The sequence below is a fragment of the Pteropus alecto genome, unplaced genomic scaffold, assembly GCF_000325575.1.
Source record: "Pteropus alecto unplaced genomic scaffold, ASM32557v1 scaffold202, whole genome shotgun sequence".
Classification (NCBI taxonomy): domain Eukaryota; kingdom Metazoa; phylum Chordata; class Mammalia; order Chiroptera; family Pteropodidae; genus Pteropus; species Pteropus alecto.
Genome location: NW_006432451.1, coordinates 3,456,756 through 3,471,155, shown reverse-complemented (window position 1 = coordinate 3,471,155; position 14,400 = coordinate 3,456,756). Strand labels below are relative to the sequence as shown.

At 38.8% G+C, this 14,400-nt stretch overlaps 1 protein-coding gene and 1 pseudogene across 2 annotated transcripts in view; both read right to left on the bottom strand.

Annotated features, from left to right (window-relative positions):
- Positions 1 to 2,235: 2,235 nt before the first annotated feature.
- NUDT3 (nudix hydrolase 3) overlaps positions 2,236 to 14,400 on the bottom strand; it is a 92,054-nt gene continuing 79,889 nt past the window's right edge. Inside the window, exons 3-6 of one of the 2 annotated variants that reach the window (XM_025043681.1) lie at positions 7,367 to 7,411; positions 6,125 to 6,209; positions 2,780 to 2,971; positions 2,236 to 2,699 (exon numbers count right to left, since the gene is read on the bottom strand). In XM_025043681.1, the coding sequence (XP_024899449.1) occupies positions 2,793 to 2,971; positions 6,125 to 6,209; positions 7,367 to 7,411 (309 nt within the window). In that variant the 3' untranslated portion in view covers positions 2,236 to 2,699; positions 2,780 to 2,792. Of the gene's footprint in view, positions 2,972 to 6,124; positions 6,210 to 7,366; positions 7,412 to 14,400 lie in introns of both variants that reach the window. The other variant, XM_006907358.3, reaches the window with a different exon arrangement.
- LOC112476160 lies at positions 4,547 to 4,665 on the bottom strand (annotated as a pseudogene).

Sequence of the window (14,400 nt, the reverse complement as noted above, 5' to 3'; positions counted from 1 at the left end):
TGTTTCCCCAATGGCTATAATTTATAAACTACATAGAAATTTTAATTTTAAAAAATCTGTTGCTATCTTTCTCTGCCCTGAGGATGGTGGACTTTGATAGATGCTCCAATAATAACCAGAATCTGAGATGTGCAAATTCACTGTGAGAGACTTTCTTTCTTCCCTGAACGCAGGAACCTGTTTCTGTCAAGCCTGAATAAATACTTGCAGAATTAATGGTAAATCAGTGTCAATGAAATATTTTGAAAGTAGGGTAATTTCTGTGCTTTCATTTCTCCTTGTTTTCTTTGGGGAGATATAAAGTTTACTGCAACTATGGGTTTAAGTAATCTGTCACAGAAGGGCTGTGACTATCGATCTGGAAAGGTAGCCAAGGTATTTATGGTGACAAGAAGGGAAAAACATCAATTCCTGTTCATCAGAATCCCATTTTAACAGAAAAGATCACCAGTTTCAACAATTCTGGTATTGAACAAAGCCTCTTTTTGTCAGTCAAGAAAGCATCGGCATAATCTTTCCAGTTAACTGTATTAATAGGATCCGTTCATGTCACTAAAAAATACTTCTTGGCATCATTCACTTTCCTGACTCAAAGATGCCAACAACAATCCAAACTGGACTTTGTAGGGTAGTATATTGTTACACCAGCCCAGTAAAAACATCTTCAGATCATTAAAAAGTGCACAAATTACTATTAACACTGCAGTTCCCGTGTCAGGAGTACTGTTTTCCTGCAAAGCACTTTCAATCCGTATCATAAAGGCAGAATTTATTTGGAAGAATGTGCTTTTTTGGATTCCACTTAGTGCTTAGAACTTATCTTCTTTATATATTTAAATGGAACCTTAGAATGCTCTAAACAGGCAACAAGCAGCAGTATGTTCATTTTTAAGTAGGACATGTGAACAGTGAGTTGGATTTCGACTCAAATCCCATGGTGCTGTTTCTATCCACTGGGACCATTACTTGGGGCTAGAATTCCTTTCCCAGAGACAGAATGGTATCCTAAGGAAACTGCCAGCACTTGTTCTGGCTCTGTGTTTTACGAGTGGGAGACAAGACACAAACCAAGAATAGATAAGAAAATTTAAATTTACCAAGTGATGTCCACCAAAATGTTGAACACTAAATGACAAAGCCCTACCAGATATATACATTTCTTTTAGTGGGAGGGAAGAGCAAAAGCTTTTCAAAATTTGAGTATTTATTAGAATTTTTAAATAAGGAGAACTACGATTCTAATTTCACATCTTGGCTATGTTTTGACAAAGGAGATGCCACTAAGAGTACAGCAACAAACTCCTGTCCCAAGCCAGGGAATGATCAGTGTCTCCTCCACTCCCAGTCACAGCCCCAGATCTCAAGACCCTTTTCTACTTACTTCTCAACTAAACAACTCAATTGGCAAATGAAACCAACATGAAACCTGTACTAAAAACCAACAAGACAGTTTGCAGTGAGCTAATGCATTATGTAGCTGTTCTAGTAAATGATTAAGCTTCTCCCATATCACTTCTCAGCAGAAGATGGACCTTTCACATCCCAGTGGGAGACAAATTCAGTATTTCTGAGCATGCTCCATGGTGCAATTACAAGAGCTATATAACATTACGAAGATCAGCAAACACCTGAACTTTCCTCCTGTGTACTTTTCAGGAACTTAACAAGGTTACCCAGGATGGGGACAGGACTGTACAGATGCACCTGGATGCTTCAGAGCACAAGGACAATATCTAGTTCGGCACACTGTAAGGCATGTATGCACAGGAGAGAGGCTGTTGTCGGTAGTAAGTAGCATTATGGAAAAAATTCCAAACTAGCAGGATAGAAACAGTGCTTGATGCTCCAGTTTTTTAGATAGTAATCCCAAGAATCCAGTTCAAATCCCTATTGTCAACATACAAGGGAGGAATTCAATTGCTATCACTGTTTCTCCAAATCTGAGCTGAGGCCATTTGCTCCTGGCTTGGTAATAAAAAAGCAAATAGGTTTCTTCCTGTTTCTTTCTTGGCATGGAAACACAGCTTGCGAAGAGAAGGCTATGAGTCCTGGGAGCACTAGGAAGGTAGCTAAACTCTTCCCTTACCTTACATAACTACATCAATGACTGGGGAAAAGAGAAAGGACAGGAAGACTTATCTAGACACTAGCAGGAAAAATTAAAAAGTAAATTGTGAGGCTCTCCATTTCAGAAACACCCCAAATTTAAAAAACAAAACAAAACCTTGAAAAAAATTTAAACTGTTAAATTTTTCTTCTAAAAGTCATTTATTTACATATTATATGCCCAGTATATAATGTGTAGATAAATGTATTCTGCAGTGAAACTGACCAACCTACTGGACTGAACAGCACATTACAGAACAAATTCTTGAAAGTTTTTATCTCATATTGGTAGCTTTTAATTTAAAAAAATTAAAAATCAAAGAAAAATGTCTGGCCAGGGATGGGATGAGACAAAGAGGAATACTTCAGAATCCAAGGCAAAGGGAAGGCTGTCTGCCTCTTTTTAGAGAATTGTAGAGGTATGAAAAGGGAGGGACAGATCATGCACAAAAGTACTTACAAATTACATACCCAACCCCCACCCCCCTCAAAAAAAAACGAGAAGAAAAAGCCCCATCACTTAACACCAAACAGGAACATTATCAATAAACCCTTCCTCTGCTGCCCGTCATGCCTTATTTGAAAGAGGAGGCCTGTGAAGAGAGGTGAAAAGAGCAAGAGTGAGAGGGAAGATCTGCACTTCAGTCTAATTTCCAATTTCCATTTCTCTTACAGGAAGTCTTCAGTCATCTGATGCCTGGCATAGAGCTCTGAGCAGAAACTGAGTATGTGGTGGTCACGACCGGGGTGCCATTGTTGGCTGAGTAGCCTTGCCTCAATGTTTCAAAATACGACGCCTGCACCGGTTTGTGATACTGCAGCACTTTTATGGCATCTTCTATTTTAAACCACTCCCTCTTCCTTCCTGTGGAGGCAGAGAGAAAAAGAAATCAGTACAAAGGGGAAGCAACAAAAGGTTTCTAACCTTAAAACTTTTGAGAAAATGTAGAAGAAAACATGAAAGTAATGATTTTTAATATTTTAAAAATATGTGTTATAAACATATTTTCCTTATTTTTTCTTCTTCTAAGAGTAATGCAAGCACACTTTATAAGCTTCAAATACTGTACAAATGCCTAATGCAAAATATACGTAAGAAATCTGAAAATTCAAGCGCGAACAGTAACTATTAAATTCACCCTCCAGAGAGAACCACTGCTGGTGGTTGCCTCTTGCGCTCCTGGGCCTCTGGGCCTTTCTGGGCTTGCATGTAAGTGCCTAACGTCCAGCCAGTGTCCCTATCTCCTGCAAAAATCAACATGAACATCAAGCTCCCAGAATTACCTGGATGGCTGATTTGTAATCAGTTATTTATTTTAAAAAATTTATGAGTGATATAGCTATAGAACAGAAAATACTTTACAAAGAGGAAAAATAATCTCAACACAATCACTATTAACTTTTAAGTCTATTTCTGTTTTAAAATGTGTGTATCAGGTGCCACTGAATCGGCTCTGACTCCTGGTGACCCCATGAATGAGTGATGTCCACACTGTCCTGCCCTCAACAGCTCTGCTCAGCTCTTATCGACTCACACCCACGGTATCATTTATGGATTCAATCCATCTCATATGTGGTCCTCCTCTTAATGCATATTCTAAAATCCTTTATCATTTTTTCTCTTATAATGAAAGATCGTTGTTTAAAATTGGGAAAACAAAGGAAAGTATAGAGAATATAATTACTCGTAATTTAATAAATCAGAAATGACAACTCTCAATACCTTAGTGTGTTTGCTTTTCTTTCATCATATTGAAAAAGACACTATTTGAACAACTGCATCTGGGATCATGCTTTAAGGTGCTCCAAATCCTGAAATGCTCTGATAGAGTGTTGTGGTTAGGAACATAGATACTGAAGCTAATATGCTGGGCTCCAAACACATCACTGGCTCTAATGAGCTGTGCAGCTTTGGGCAAGTTACTGAACCTCTCTGTGTCCCATTTTCCTGATCTACAGAGATAATAAATAGTACTTATCTCAAAAGTCTATTGTGAGGATTAATATGTAAAGTATTTGACCAATACCTGGCTACAGTATGTGCTATAAGAGTTTGCTTTTTATTATTACTATTATTGTTAGTTTCTTTTTTACTTTACACTATTTCTTAAGCATTCTTCTATGTTATATAAAAATATAACACTTAATGGCTGTGCATTACATCATAACATCTAGCACAGACATACTATCATTCATTTAATCATTTCCCTATCATTAAACATCAATATCCTGCAATTTTAGTTATTATAAATAATGCTACAATGTAAAAAATCTGTTTTCTCTTTCTCTTTTTTAACCTCCCAGAGAAAGATCCCTAGAATTGAGAGTATAAGAATGAAACAGTTGAACTTTATTTTATTTTTTTATTTTTTAGGCAAGGCAATCCTTGGTTGACCTCACAGACTGCAAGGACCTTGTCATCTTACAATCCTTCATTTTTTATTTTTTACACCTGGTCTTCCTAGTTGGTCTCCCATCCAAGTACTAACCAGGCCCGACCTTGCTTAGCTTCCGAGATCAGATGGGATCGGGCTTGGTCAGGGTAGTATGGCTGTAGATGAAACAGTTGAACGTTAGGGGACTCACAATATATAGTGCCAAATGGCTTTCCAAGAAGGCTATACCAATCCCTAATCCTGCTTGGGTGTGTAAAAACGTTGGTCTCACCACACCCCTGCTAGAAATGTTACCTTTTCTTGGTCATCGCCAATTCTTTAGAAAACCAATATCACATCTTTGTTAAATTTCATATTCCTATGTTAACGTAGCTTCAACTAGTGTAATTCTATACCCTGCTTTTTTCATTCATCAACACTGTTTCATAAGCACTTTCCTATGGTATATATCTTTCAAAGTATGTGTTTAACAGCTGCATAACATTCCATCAGATGAATGTACTTATTCATCTGTACCTGAGTTGTACATTTAAGACCCAATTTTTCATCTGAAAAAGGCTCATCTGAAGGAAGGCTCAGGCTTATTCCTCATATTTTAGATTATTTCATTAGGATCAATTCTCAGAAATGAGAGTACAAGGTGAAAGGCTTTTTGGATACTAATGGAGCAGTGAGATCTTAAAAAATCATACCACCAGTGTGTGATTCCTGCGTGACGGAGTGCTCTGAGGATAGGGCCACACCACACTTACCTCTGTCTCCTTTTCAGACCTCAGCACCAGCTGTCAAGCAGTCTATTTTTAATAAATCCTTACTGAATTTACTTATTTAAGCATATTGCATTCTTACCAGATACAAAGCCATTAAATGCTGAAGGGCTATGAAATGCCCAGATCAGCAGTGTGAGGGGTATGAGGTGAAAGCACATACCAACAATAAAGAGAGAGGTTTTGGCAAGTGATTTCTGTTTGTTTCAATTTATAACAGAAGTTAAATTAATATTACACTTTCCTAGAATATATTTTCCTTTAGAGGTAAAAAATTAATGCATGAACCAACCATTAAATCTCTTCAATTTTTAGTTCAAAAGATATAAACCCAACAGTGATCTACGAGATCAAGGAAAATAGTAAAAGCTAGGAGCCCCTGAAGAGTAATATGGTTAGAACTGGGAACTACTCCCCCTACTCTGCATCTACTAAATGACTCTGGAGAGGGGCTTATACCATCAAACCAACAGTTTTCTCTAACAATAAGAGTAAGCATCACCAGATCCACCAAGGTTCTGCTCTTACCTGGGGTTTCAGGGCCAGCAGTGGGCCTTGCACTGTTGAGGCCCTTGATCAGCATCTGCTGAGGAGAATCCAGTCTGACTTTAGAGACATTTCTTATTTTTATGGGCCATGTTTTTATTTGTTGACCATGCACCCAACTTCAGCTTCCTTTTAAATATTTCAAAATACTAACTTTCATAAGTTCAAAAATGGACATGCTTATTTTATTAAACATATCCTATTATTTCTTTTCTTATCAGGCTCTTGTTTCTGGTTCTAAGTAATAACCTGTGGTGGGGTAAGGGCTGGTTATGGGGAGCTCTCTGGAGGCTGTCTGGGATGACTTACCAATGTTAACTGAATCTTCCCAGTCTTCCAGCACTTCCGTGACAATGAGCACATAGACATATGTTCTGTGCTTCCTTTCCTGGTTCTGTGGGCAAAGACAGAAGGACAGAGGAAGAGTTTTTCTTTACAGAGCTGAGATTACTTAAATGAGGTACACCCTTATACATATGTCTAGGGAGCTTAGACACAAGGATTCCTTTTACTTTTTATTGTCCTACAATCAAACAAACATGAAATAGTACCAGACGGCCTATTTAAAACATGCCACATTTACATTTGAGGGTGTGCTCTTTGGCTGCATTTCTAAAAGCAAAGCTTTACTCTCTTGTCCCTTCCCCTTCCCCTAAGAGCAACTTCATGGGAATGCTGTAAGAAGGAAGTTCATGACCTCTCAAGAAAAAGGCACCAGGTAAATTTAACTAGCTGAGACACCAGAAGGAGAAAGAGCAGTGGATGGGCATCATCAGTGCAAGCAAGCTGATTACCTCTCACATCTCCCCTTTACCTACCAATCTCACTCATCTTTATTCCCTAATTTCTCACTTCTTTCACCCTTCCTCCAAATCTCCACCCCAGTGTATTTCCTTGTTTCTCTCTCCTTCACATTAGCTACTTATCTTCTATTTTTGCTCTTCTCTACACTTATGTACCCTTTTCTTACATCTTAGGAGACAAGGAAGAAAGGTAGGGATGGGATAAATAATACTTATGAATAATATTCTATTTGGAGGAAACTATGCGATTTTAAAAAGAAAGCAAGCTTTTCTCTGCTGGTGCTGCTTTGTTTTTGAAAACTTGGTGAAACAAAGACGGCATCTTTCCTAGATTAAGACTGCAATGGACTGAGTATTTATGTCCTCCCCAAAATTCACACGTTGCTACCCTAATCCCCAATGTGATGGTGCCCTAATCCCAAGGTGGGGCCTTTGGGATGAGGGCTGATCTCCATGAATGGGATCAGTTCCCTATAACAGACCTAGAGAGCAACCTTCCCTCTGCCACCATCAGAGAACACAGACAGAAACAGCTATCTATGAACCAGGAAGCGGGTATTCCACCAGACACTGAATCTGCTGGCACCTCGATCTTGGACTTCCAAGCCTCCAGAAGCATGAGAAAACAATTTCTATTATTTATAAGTCTCCTAGTTTGTGGTATTCTGTTATAGTAACCTGAATGGACTAAGACAAAAATGTATCTGGTTATTGATTGCAAACGCACCAAAGATTTTAACAGACTTACCTCAAAAATCCCGACTAATCTTCCCAATGTCCCCTTTACTCCAGCCTGAAAAGTGGAAAAAAAAAAAAAAAAAGAAATTGATATTGTTTATAATGCTGGTCTCGTGCTGAATCTTCTTGAGCAGTTTGTAAGATAGAAATAATAAACAAGAGGACACAAGTCAGGCAGACTCCAGTTTGGTGGCGGTCACACCAGTGTTTCCTGAGAAGAGCAGGGTGTGCTTTGGGAGGGAGAATTCCTCTCATCTCCTCCCAGTCTCTCTCTCCATTGCAAAGCTGGCCAAATAGAGCAGATAATCAAGGCCATGAATTACTTCACTCATTTATTAACTTATTCCACAACAAATAAAAAGACTGAATGCCTAATTTGAGCCAGATAACACTGTAGATACCAGAGACAGAGTGATGAGTAGGCTAGAACAAAAGATCCAGGACAGTGAGACCCACATCTGAATTGTTGTTGGATGTCTGTATACAGTATGCCCAGAACAGAGCTCAGCAACCCGCAGGAGTTTAGTAAAGCATAGGTCAACAAAAACATTAAACTGTTAATTCTGCCAGGGACAAGTATGGACAGAGATGCACAGAACATAGTGATGGACACACCGTGATGGGAAAGTGAGAACCTCACACAGTGATTAGGCCTTTGTGTATGTATTCTGTATTTCCCATTAGCCCTTTGGTATTTAATTTTTTTTTAGATCTGTGTCTTTCTGATGCATTCTAGGTGAAATTTTTGGTCTATTCCAATGTATTGATTTCCTTTTAAACAGTATCTAGGCTAGCGTTATCCTATCTCTAGTCTGTTTTTTATTTGATATTTTTCATTTCTATCTGTTCTTTACATATATACCTGTTTCTATTACGTACATCTTTGTTTCCATATTTTGTTCTTTTTAAAATAGAAGTCATTTCTTTACTTACTTTTTGAACACCTGGACATATTTCTTTGTCATCAGGCCATGTTATAAAATTCATTTAATCTGAAGTAAATTCATGTTCCAATTGGTGAAGGGCCTACTTATAAGGCAGCTTTCACTAGGCTCTCCAGAGGCAGGTCCTAAAGTGACAGTTTTAAGCTCCTGCTCCAAGGTGATATGGAGACTACTATAGACAGAACCACTAAATAAGAGGGTGGTGTGGCTCCAAAATTTATTGTGCATTGCATCTGTGTCCTGTCCCTTCCTAGGCCCACGTCTTCTGAAAGTCTCAGTTCCTAGTGTCCTTTCCACTGGGCACTTGGGCTCTCTCTTACTCCAAGGGGTCTAACCATTAGCTACCCAAGGCCAGTTATGTAGTTTTTCTGTGCTGTTCTGCAGTTCTGCTCTGTTTCTGATCAATGGAGGTGATGTCCACCTTGGTTTTGAGCCAGGCTATTTCTTTTAAGTGTTTGTTTTTATATCTGTCTCCACTAGGGTCAGAAGGGGTCAAAGCTGAGGGAAAAATGACCCCCTGGAAATGCCTGGGGAATACTGTAACTTGTTTTCTATTACTACTGCCTTGTTTGTATAATAAACTTAAAATTAAGGCAAAAATACTTTCTAAATACAGTAGGTGATCAATAAGTTTGTACAGAATGAAGAAAAATTTATAATAAGTACTCTAAAAGTTCATAAGAGATATTTAATAACAGAAACAATAGAGGTCAATTTAAAGGCCTAGAGTCCTGGGTGAGCTATATTTTGAAATTAATTTTTGTGAATTATCTGTCAAAGAATTCTATTTCTTTCTCTTGCCAACGTGCTTGTTTCTTTTCCCATTCTTTTTTCCATCCAATTCCTGTCCCCATGTGGCTTTTGGTCTACTTGAATGGAAATGTCCACTTTTTCTTATTTAAATTGCTTCTCTACACTTTTAGAAATAACTGCATCCTGAGCCACCAAGACTAGCTAGATTGTACTTCATGAATTAACTAGTGAAGCTGCCTATTCAAGTGGGACAGACTGGCAGCCCAATCTCGTCTGGAAAGCCAATTCTGTACTCTGATCCCAGGCAGCCCAAACATGCTCAGACCAACTCCTGAGATGTGTCACCTGTGCCTTTGTCACTGGGAGTAGAACTGTCAGGCTTGGGGAGAGCGAAGGTTGGGTTGGGTTGGAGGGGGTGAGGAAAGATTCACAGAGGTTCATAGAGACCATCATTCACTTTTCTGCAAAATGGAGAAACAGTTCTCTTTATCGGTTTTTCTCCAATTAATTTTTTTATCTTAAAGAAAACAAAAGTTTAGAAAAGAAAATGGTCTTCAAATTTTAAGGGCACAAATCAACTTAATATTATACGACAATTCAATATAATTTATTTAAAACTTGTTTAATAATAGTAATTTTTGCATTCAACAAACAATATCTATGATTTATTCTGTGTTGGAGGCAGTTGGGAAAAATATAAAACATTTTTCTTTATGAAATATGCACATTCTTATAAAGTCTAGTGTAAATCAAATAATGTTGCCATCTGTATACTGAAATTTTAGTGCCATTTATTTTCACTTCTCATTAATCTTCAAGTTGTAGAAATTAACAACAGTTTTATTTGTCTCTTAATGTTTCTTTCACACTTAGGAGGATCTATTTGTGAGAATTCTAAGGTGATCCTATTAATGATTCTATAGTAAAAAGCAAAGAAATATTCATATATTTACCAGTTCTTAAAATTGAGACTTAGCAGTTTTCTTAGAAGGCAGAAAGAAGGTTCTTCTTTAATAAGAAATAGGATTTCAGTTCTTAAAAGTCATAGTGCTGAAAAAGACAAAGATTCCTCACAGGCAAGGTCCCCCAAGACAGAGTTCACTAAAATCACTTTACTTTTTCATAATTTTCCAACTTTCATTTCCCAGCTCTTTCTCAAATGCTGCCACAAGCAATCGGACAGTTATTTTTATCTCTCACATGATTCTTGCATGTAGGTTGGAGGAGGTGTCAGGGTCACATCTGACTGAAATTTGGCTCAGACACTGGGGATAAGATTTGATTCAGGGTGTACGTAAGTTGGTCCGGTCAGGGCGCTGGCATGAACCTGTTTTTCTCAAAAGCATTTGACAGGAGTTATCATTTCAACCTATATGTCAAAAGGCCCTAATCCAGAGAATGAGACTTTATTGAATAGCCCATCTTAGCTGGTAGTAAAAATTCGAAATAAAGTAGCTATTAGTCTTTATTATTCAACCATATGTAGGTGAGTACTTCCTAGAACTTCAAAGTACACAACAATATTAATTCTAGCAATTTCAGTCTAATTAAAAATAATCTGAACAACTGCCTACTTTTTAAAAGGAAAATGTCACAAATGCCTTTTTTCCTTTTAGAGTGTTTTACCAATACTGGAGGTATTTATCTGGAAAGGGCTAGACCACTCAGGGAGACTTCAGTGATCTCACCTTTCCCTCTAGCAGCATTCCTGAATATTAAGGAGGCTCAAGCAGAGGCACTAGTGTGGATGGATGGGCCTTTGAACCTGCCCCTAAAAATGATCTCCCACCACAAAGAATCCCGGCTTTGTTGTTTAGTTTGGATGGGTACAAAGTGGACCATCACCTTCCGAAAACAAATTTTCACTCTAAGGTTGACATTTTGGCAGACACTGATGGCTGTCTAGCCCGCCAGGCATTCCCCTACCACCTTGCTCCCAGGAAGACTCAGATTCTGTCAGGTGAGAGCTATGGCACACTTGGAGCAGCATATGGAATTCTACCTCTCTGCAGTGACAGGTTCAGGAATGCTGCATGTGTCCCAGTTCTGGATAAATAAATATCTCTCAGGGGCTTCTGAGAAAGATTTCCCACCATAATAAAAAGCGTTACACAAAAAGAATCCCTACACCTCTTTGCTTGTCAAGTGGGGACCTGAAACCTGGAGCTGCTATAGTCATCTTGTGATCATAAGGGGAAGGCCAAGAGAATCAGTGAGGAGCTAAACCAAAGCCCTGACACCACTGAGCTGTTCAAGCAACAATGGCCAACTTCTACCTTCTTGTATGAGAAAAAAAAAACTGGTGCTACTGAAGCCACATTTAGTCAGGTATTCTGGTACTTGTATCTGAAAGCTTCCTGCTATTTCCCTTGATTTAAAAGGTAGCTCTGTGAGGAAGACGGACTATCCCAAAACAAAAATTCTGAACATTCAAGGGAGCACTAGAATAAAAGCTTCCTTTATTACGGCAACAAGCCCAGACCTATAAGGAGCTCAGTGGAGCAACTCTAATGTAAGTGTCCATTATGAGGAAACACACAAACAAAAACATATGGTCTTCAATGAGCACAACTTTCTGGTACCTGCCAAACTTAGCAATTACAGAAGGGAAGAATCACAGTGAGGACAGACTGAATTTGATGGGGAGCCAGCATTAAGTCCAGTGAAATCCCTTCCCAAGTTTTCTGTTTTGTTTTGTTTTTAAAGGAAATATTTCAAACATAAAAAAAGTGATAAAAAATCATAAATTCAGGTTGCCACTAGCCAGCTTTGTCAAACAGTAATGTATCATTCTGTATCTTTATTATTTTTTTAAAGAAATAAACGTATTGGTACAACTGAAGCCCCTTCTGTACCCCCCACCCTGCCAAAGGTAACTACTCACCTGAACTTGGTGTTTATCATTCTCTTGAATGTTTTTATACTTTTACAACACGAGCATATATCTACTATTAATGGTATATATAGTATTTTCTGCACATTTCTCTACGTGGTTAAAAAAAAAAAAGATTATATCCCCTTCTACTTCCCCTTAATATGTTTCTGAGTTTTAGCTATATTAATACATGTAGTTCTAATTAATTCATTTAAATTGCTGACCAGTAATCTATTTTAAGAACCTATCACAATTTATTAATCTATTCACTTGCAGGTAGACATTTAGTCCTGCTATTATTTAAAAAAAAAAAAAAAAAAGCTACCAAAAAACCCACAAAAACTTCCCTGTAGATATTCTTGTTATCTACCATGTGTGGGAATTTAAGATCTATACTAAAAGTCAAATTTCTGAATCATAGGGCAAAAATATCTCCGATTTTCCCACATATTGAGTTGCTCTCTGAAGTAGATCAACTGCAGAAATGGCTGCAATTCACCACCTTTCCCTCTATCTATGTCCTTTGAAATGTAATTTTCAGCTCTTCCTCTCAAGAGCTAGAATCTATTTACTCACTTCTGTACTAGGTTGGCCTTGTGCCTTGCTTTGGGCAACAGAGTGCAGAAAGATGGTATACCAGTTCCGAGCCCAGGCCTTAGGAAGCCTTGCAGTTTCCACTTTCTCTCTCGGAACTTTGCCACTGCCATGTGAGCCAGACTCCTAAAGAATGAAAGACTCATCTTAGCTGTGGATATTACGAAGCAGCCTACAGCCAGCCAATCGTCAAACTGTGAAAATACCTAACCAAGATCAGCAGAGCTGCCTACTTGATCCAGAGTTGGCTGTAGACATCCAAGCAGTCCAGCTGACACCAGAAGCTGACCCATGGGCTTGAGAGCAAATAATCAATACTTAATATTTTAAGCCACTGAGTTTTAAAATAGTTTGTTATACAACGATAACTGATATATTCTCCAAATACACAGGTGGTGTGCAAGTTCTTATCCCTCTTGTTCCTCTTTACTTGATGTTTGTTATCACCCTTCTTATTTTGGGTCAATATAATGACTATAAAACTATACTGCATAATTTTTATACTGAAATCATGCACTTTTTCCTATGTTTAATGAACATTCACGTTTCTTCTGGGAATTCATAATCTATATCCATTTTTCTTATTTGATTGTTGATGATTACAATAATCTTGATGCCAGAAATGATTTATATCTTCTTACTACTTATCCTATGTGGGGAATATTTACTTCTAACCTGGCACTTCTGTTTTATCTTTGTTTTATGTCCTTTGCCAAACATGTTTTATAAGATATTGCTGATTTTACTGATCTTTCCTTTTGTGTGTTTAGTATCTTTTTTCCTGGGCTTCTGGAAAAAAAAATGGCGTTGATGATAGAGGCTTTGTTCATCCCTCTTGCGATCAAATAAAAGTAGTGACAGAAACACGGAGCAAACAGCAAGCAAAGTCATCTGGAATCTAGACAAAGAGAAGCACTATGACTAGGGAGAGAAATAACTAATCAACCTGCGACGATGGAAGGTAGGAAGAGGCAAAGGTGTGAGGCTGCCGGGTCTTGACTGGCTGAGTGGGACAGAGGCTGTGGCAGTGGCAGCAGGCAGCTGCAGATGCCTCTTAAAAGGGCCATGTCAGCGAGTGGCCTTTTGCAGTGATGGATCTGCTCGCTCTGAGCACCAGCAATGGGTGCATGGGGAGGGGTAGGGGAGAGGGTTAGAGAGGGTGCAGGACTTACGGGGGACACTGAGCTGTCTAAGTGAGGGTAAGAGGCGAGGCTCTCTCCCAGGCAGAAATGCTGGTGGTATTCATTGTTCCTCTGTTGAGCCCTCCCCCACTCCCAGTGTGCGGACACAGTGGCACCATAGCTGAGATGTCATCAAACTGGATAACAGAGGTCGCTTCTCTCAGAGGATTCCCTGAAACTTCACCTCCCCCAATTGCAGCCCCACCCAAGCCACATCCAAATGTGTCCTCAGGGAGTCAGGTGCTCCTTGCTGAGCAATGCCAAGACTCACACTGGGGGCAGCTGGCCTCTGTTTCTGGTATGGCCTCTTGAGGCAACTATAAGCACAGCATCTATGGATTGCTTGCTGAATCTTAACAGGTGACCCCAGAAGAGCACAGGCTGGGACTAATCTTGGCCTGCAGCGGAACCCTTCTCAGGACCGTGCCACTGGACACCTACTACACAAAGCCATGCTAATAAGACCGGGAGACTTAGGACCTTTGTTTAATACATAGAAACAGACTCAGGAAGGCAGCCAAAATGGGAAGACAAAGAAGCAAAAACCATATGACAGAATAGAACAGAGATCCAGGAATAATGGAGTCGAGCAATCTAACAGATAAAGAATTCAAAATACTGGTTATAAAGATGTTCAATGAACTTAAGGGAAGAGTAGATGAACTCAGTGAGAACTTTAACAAAGAGATAAAAAAAT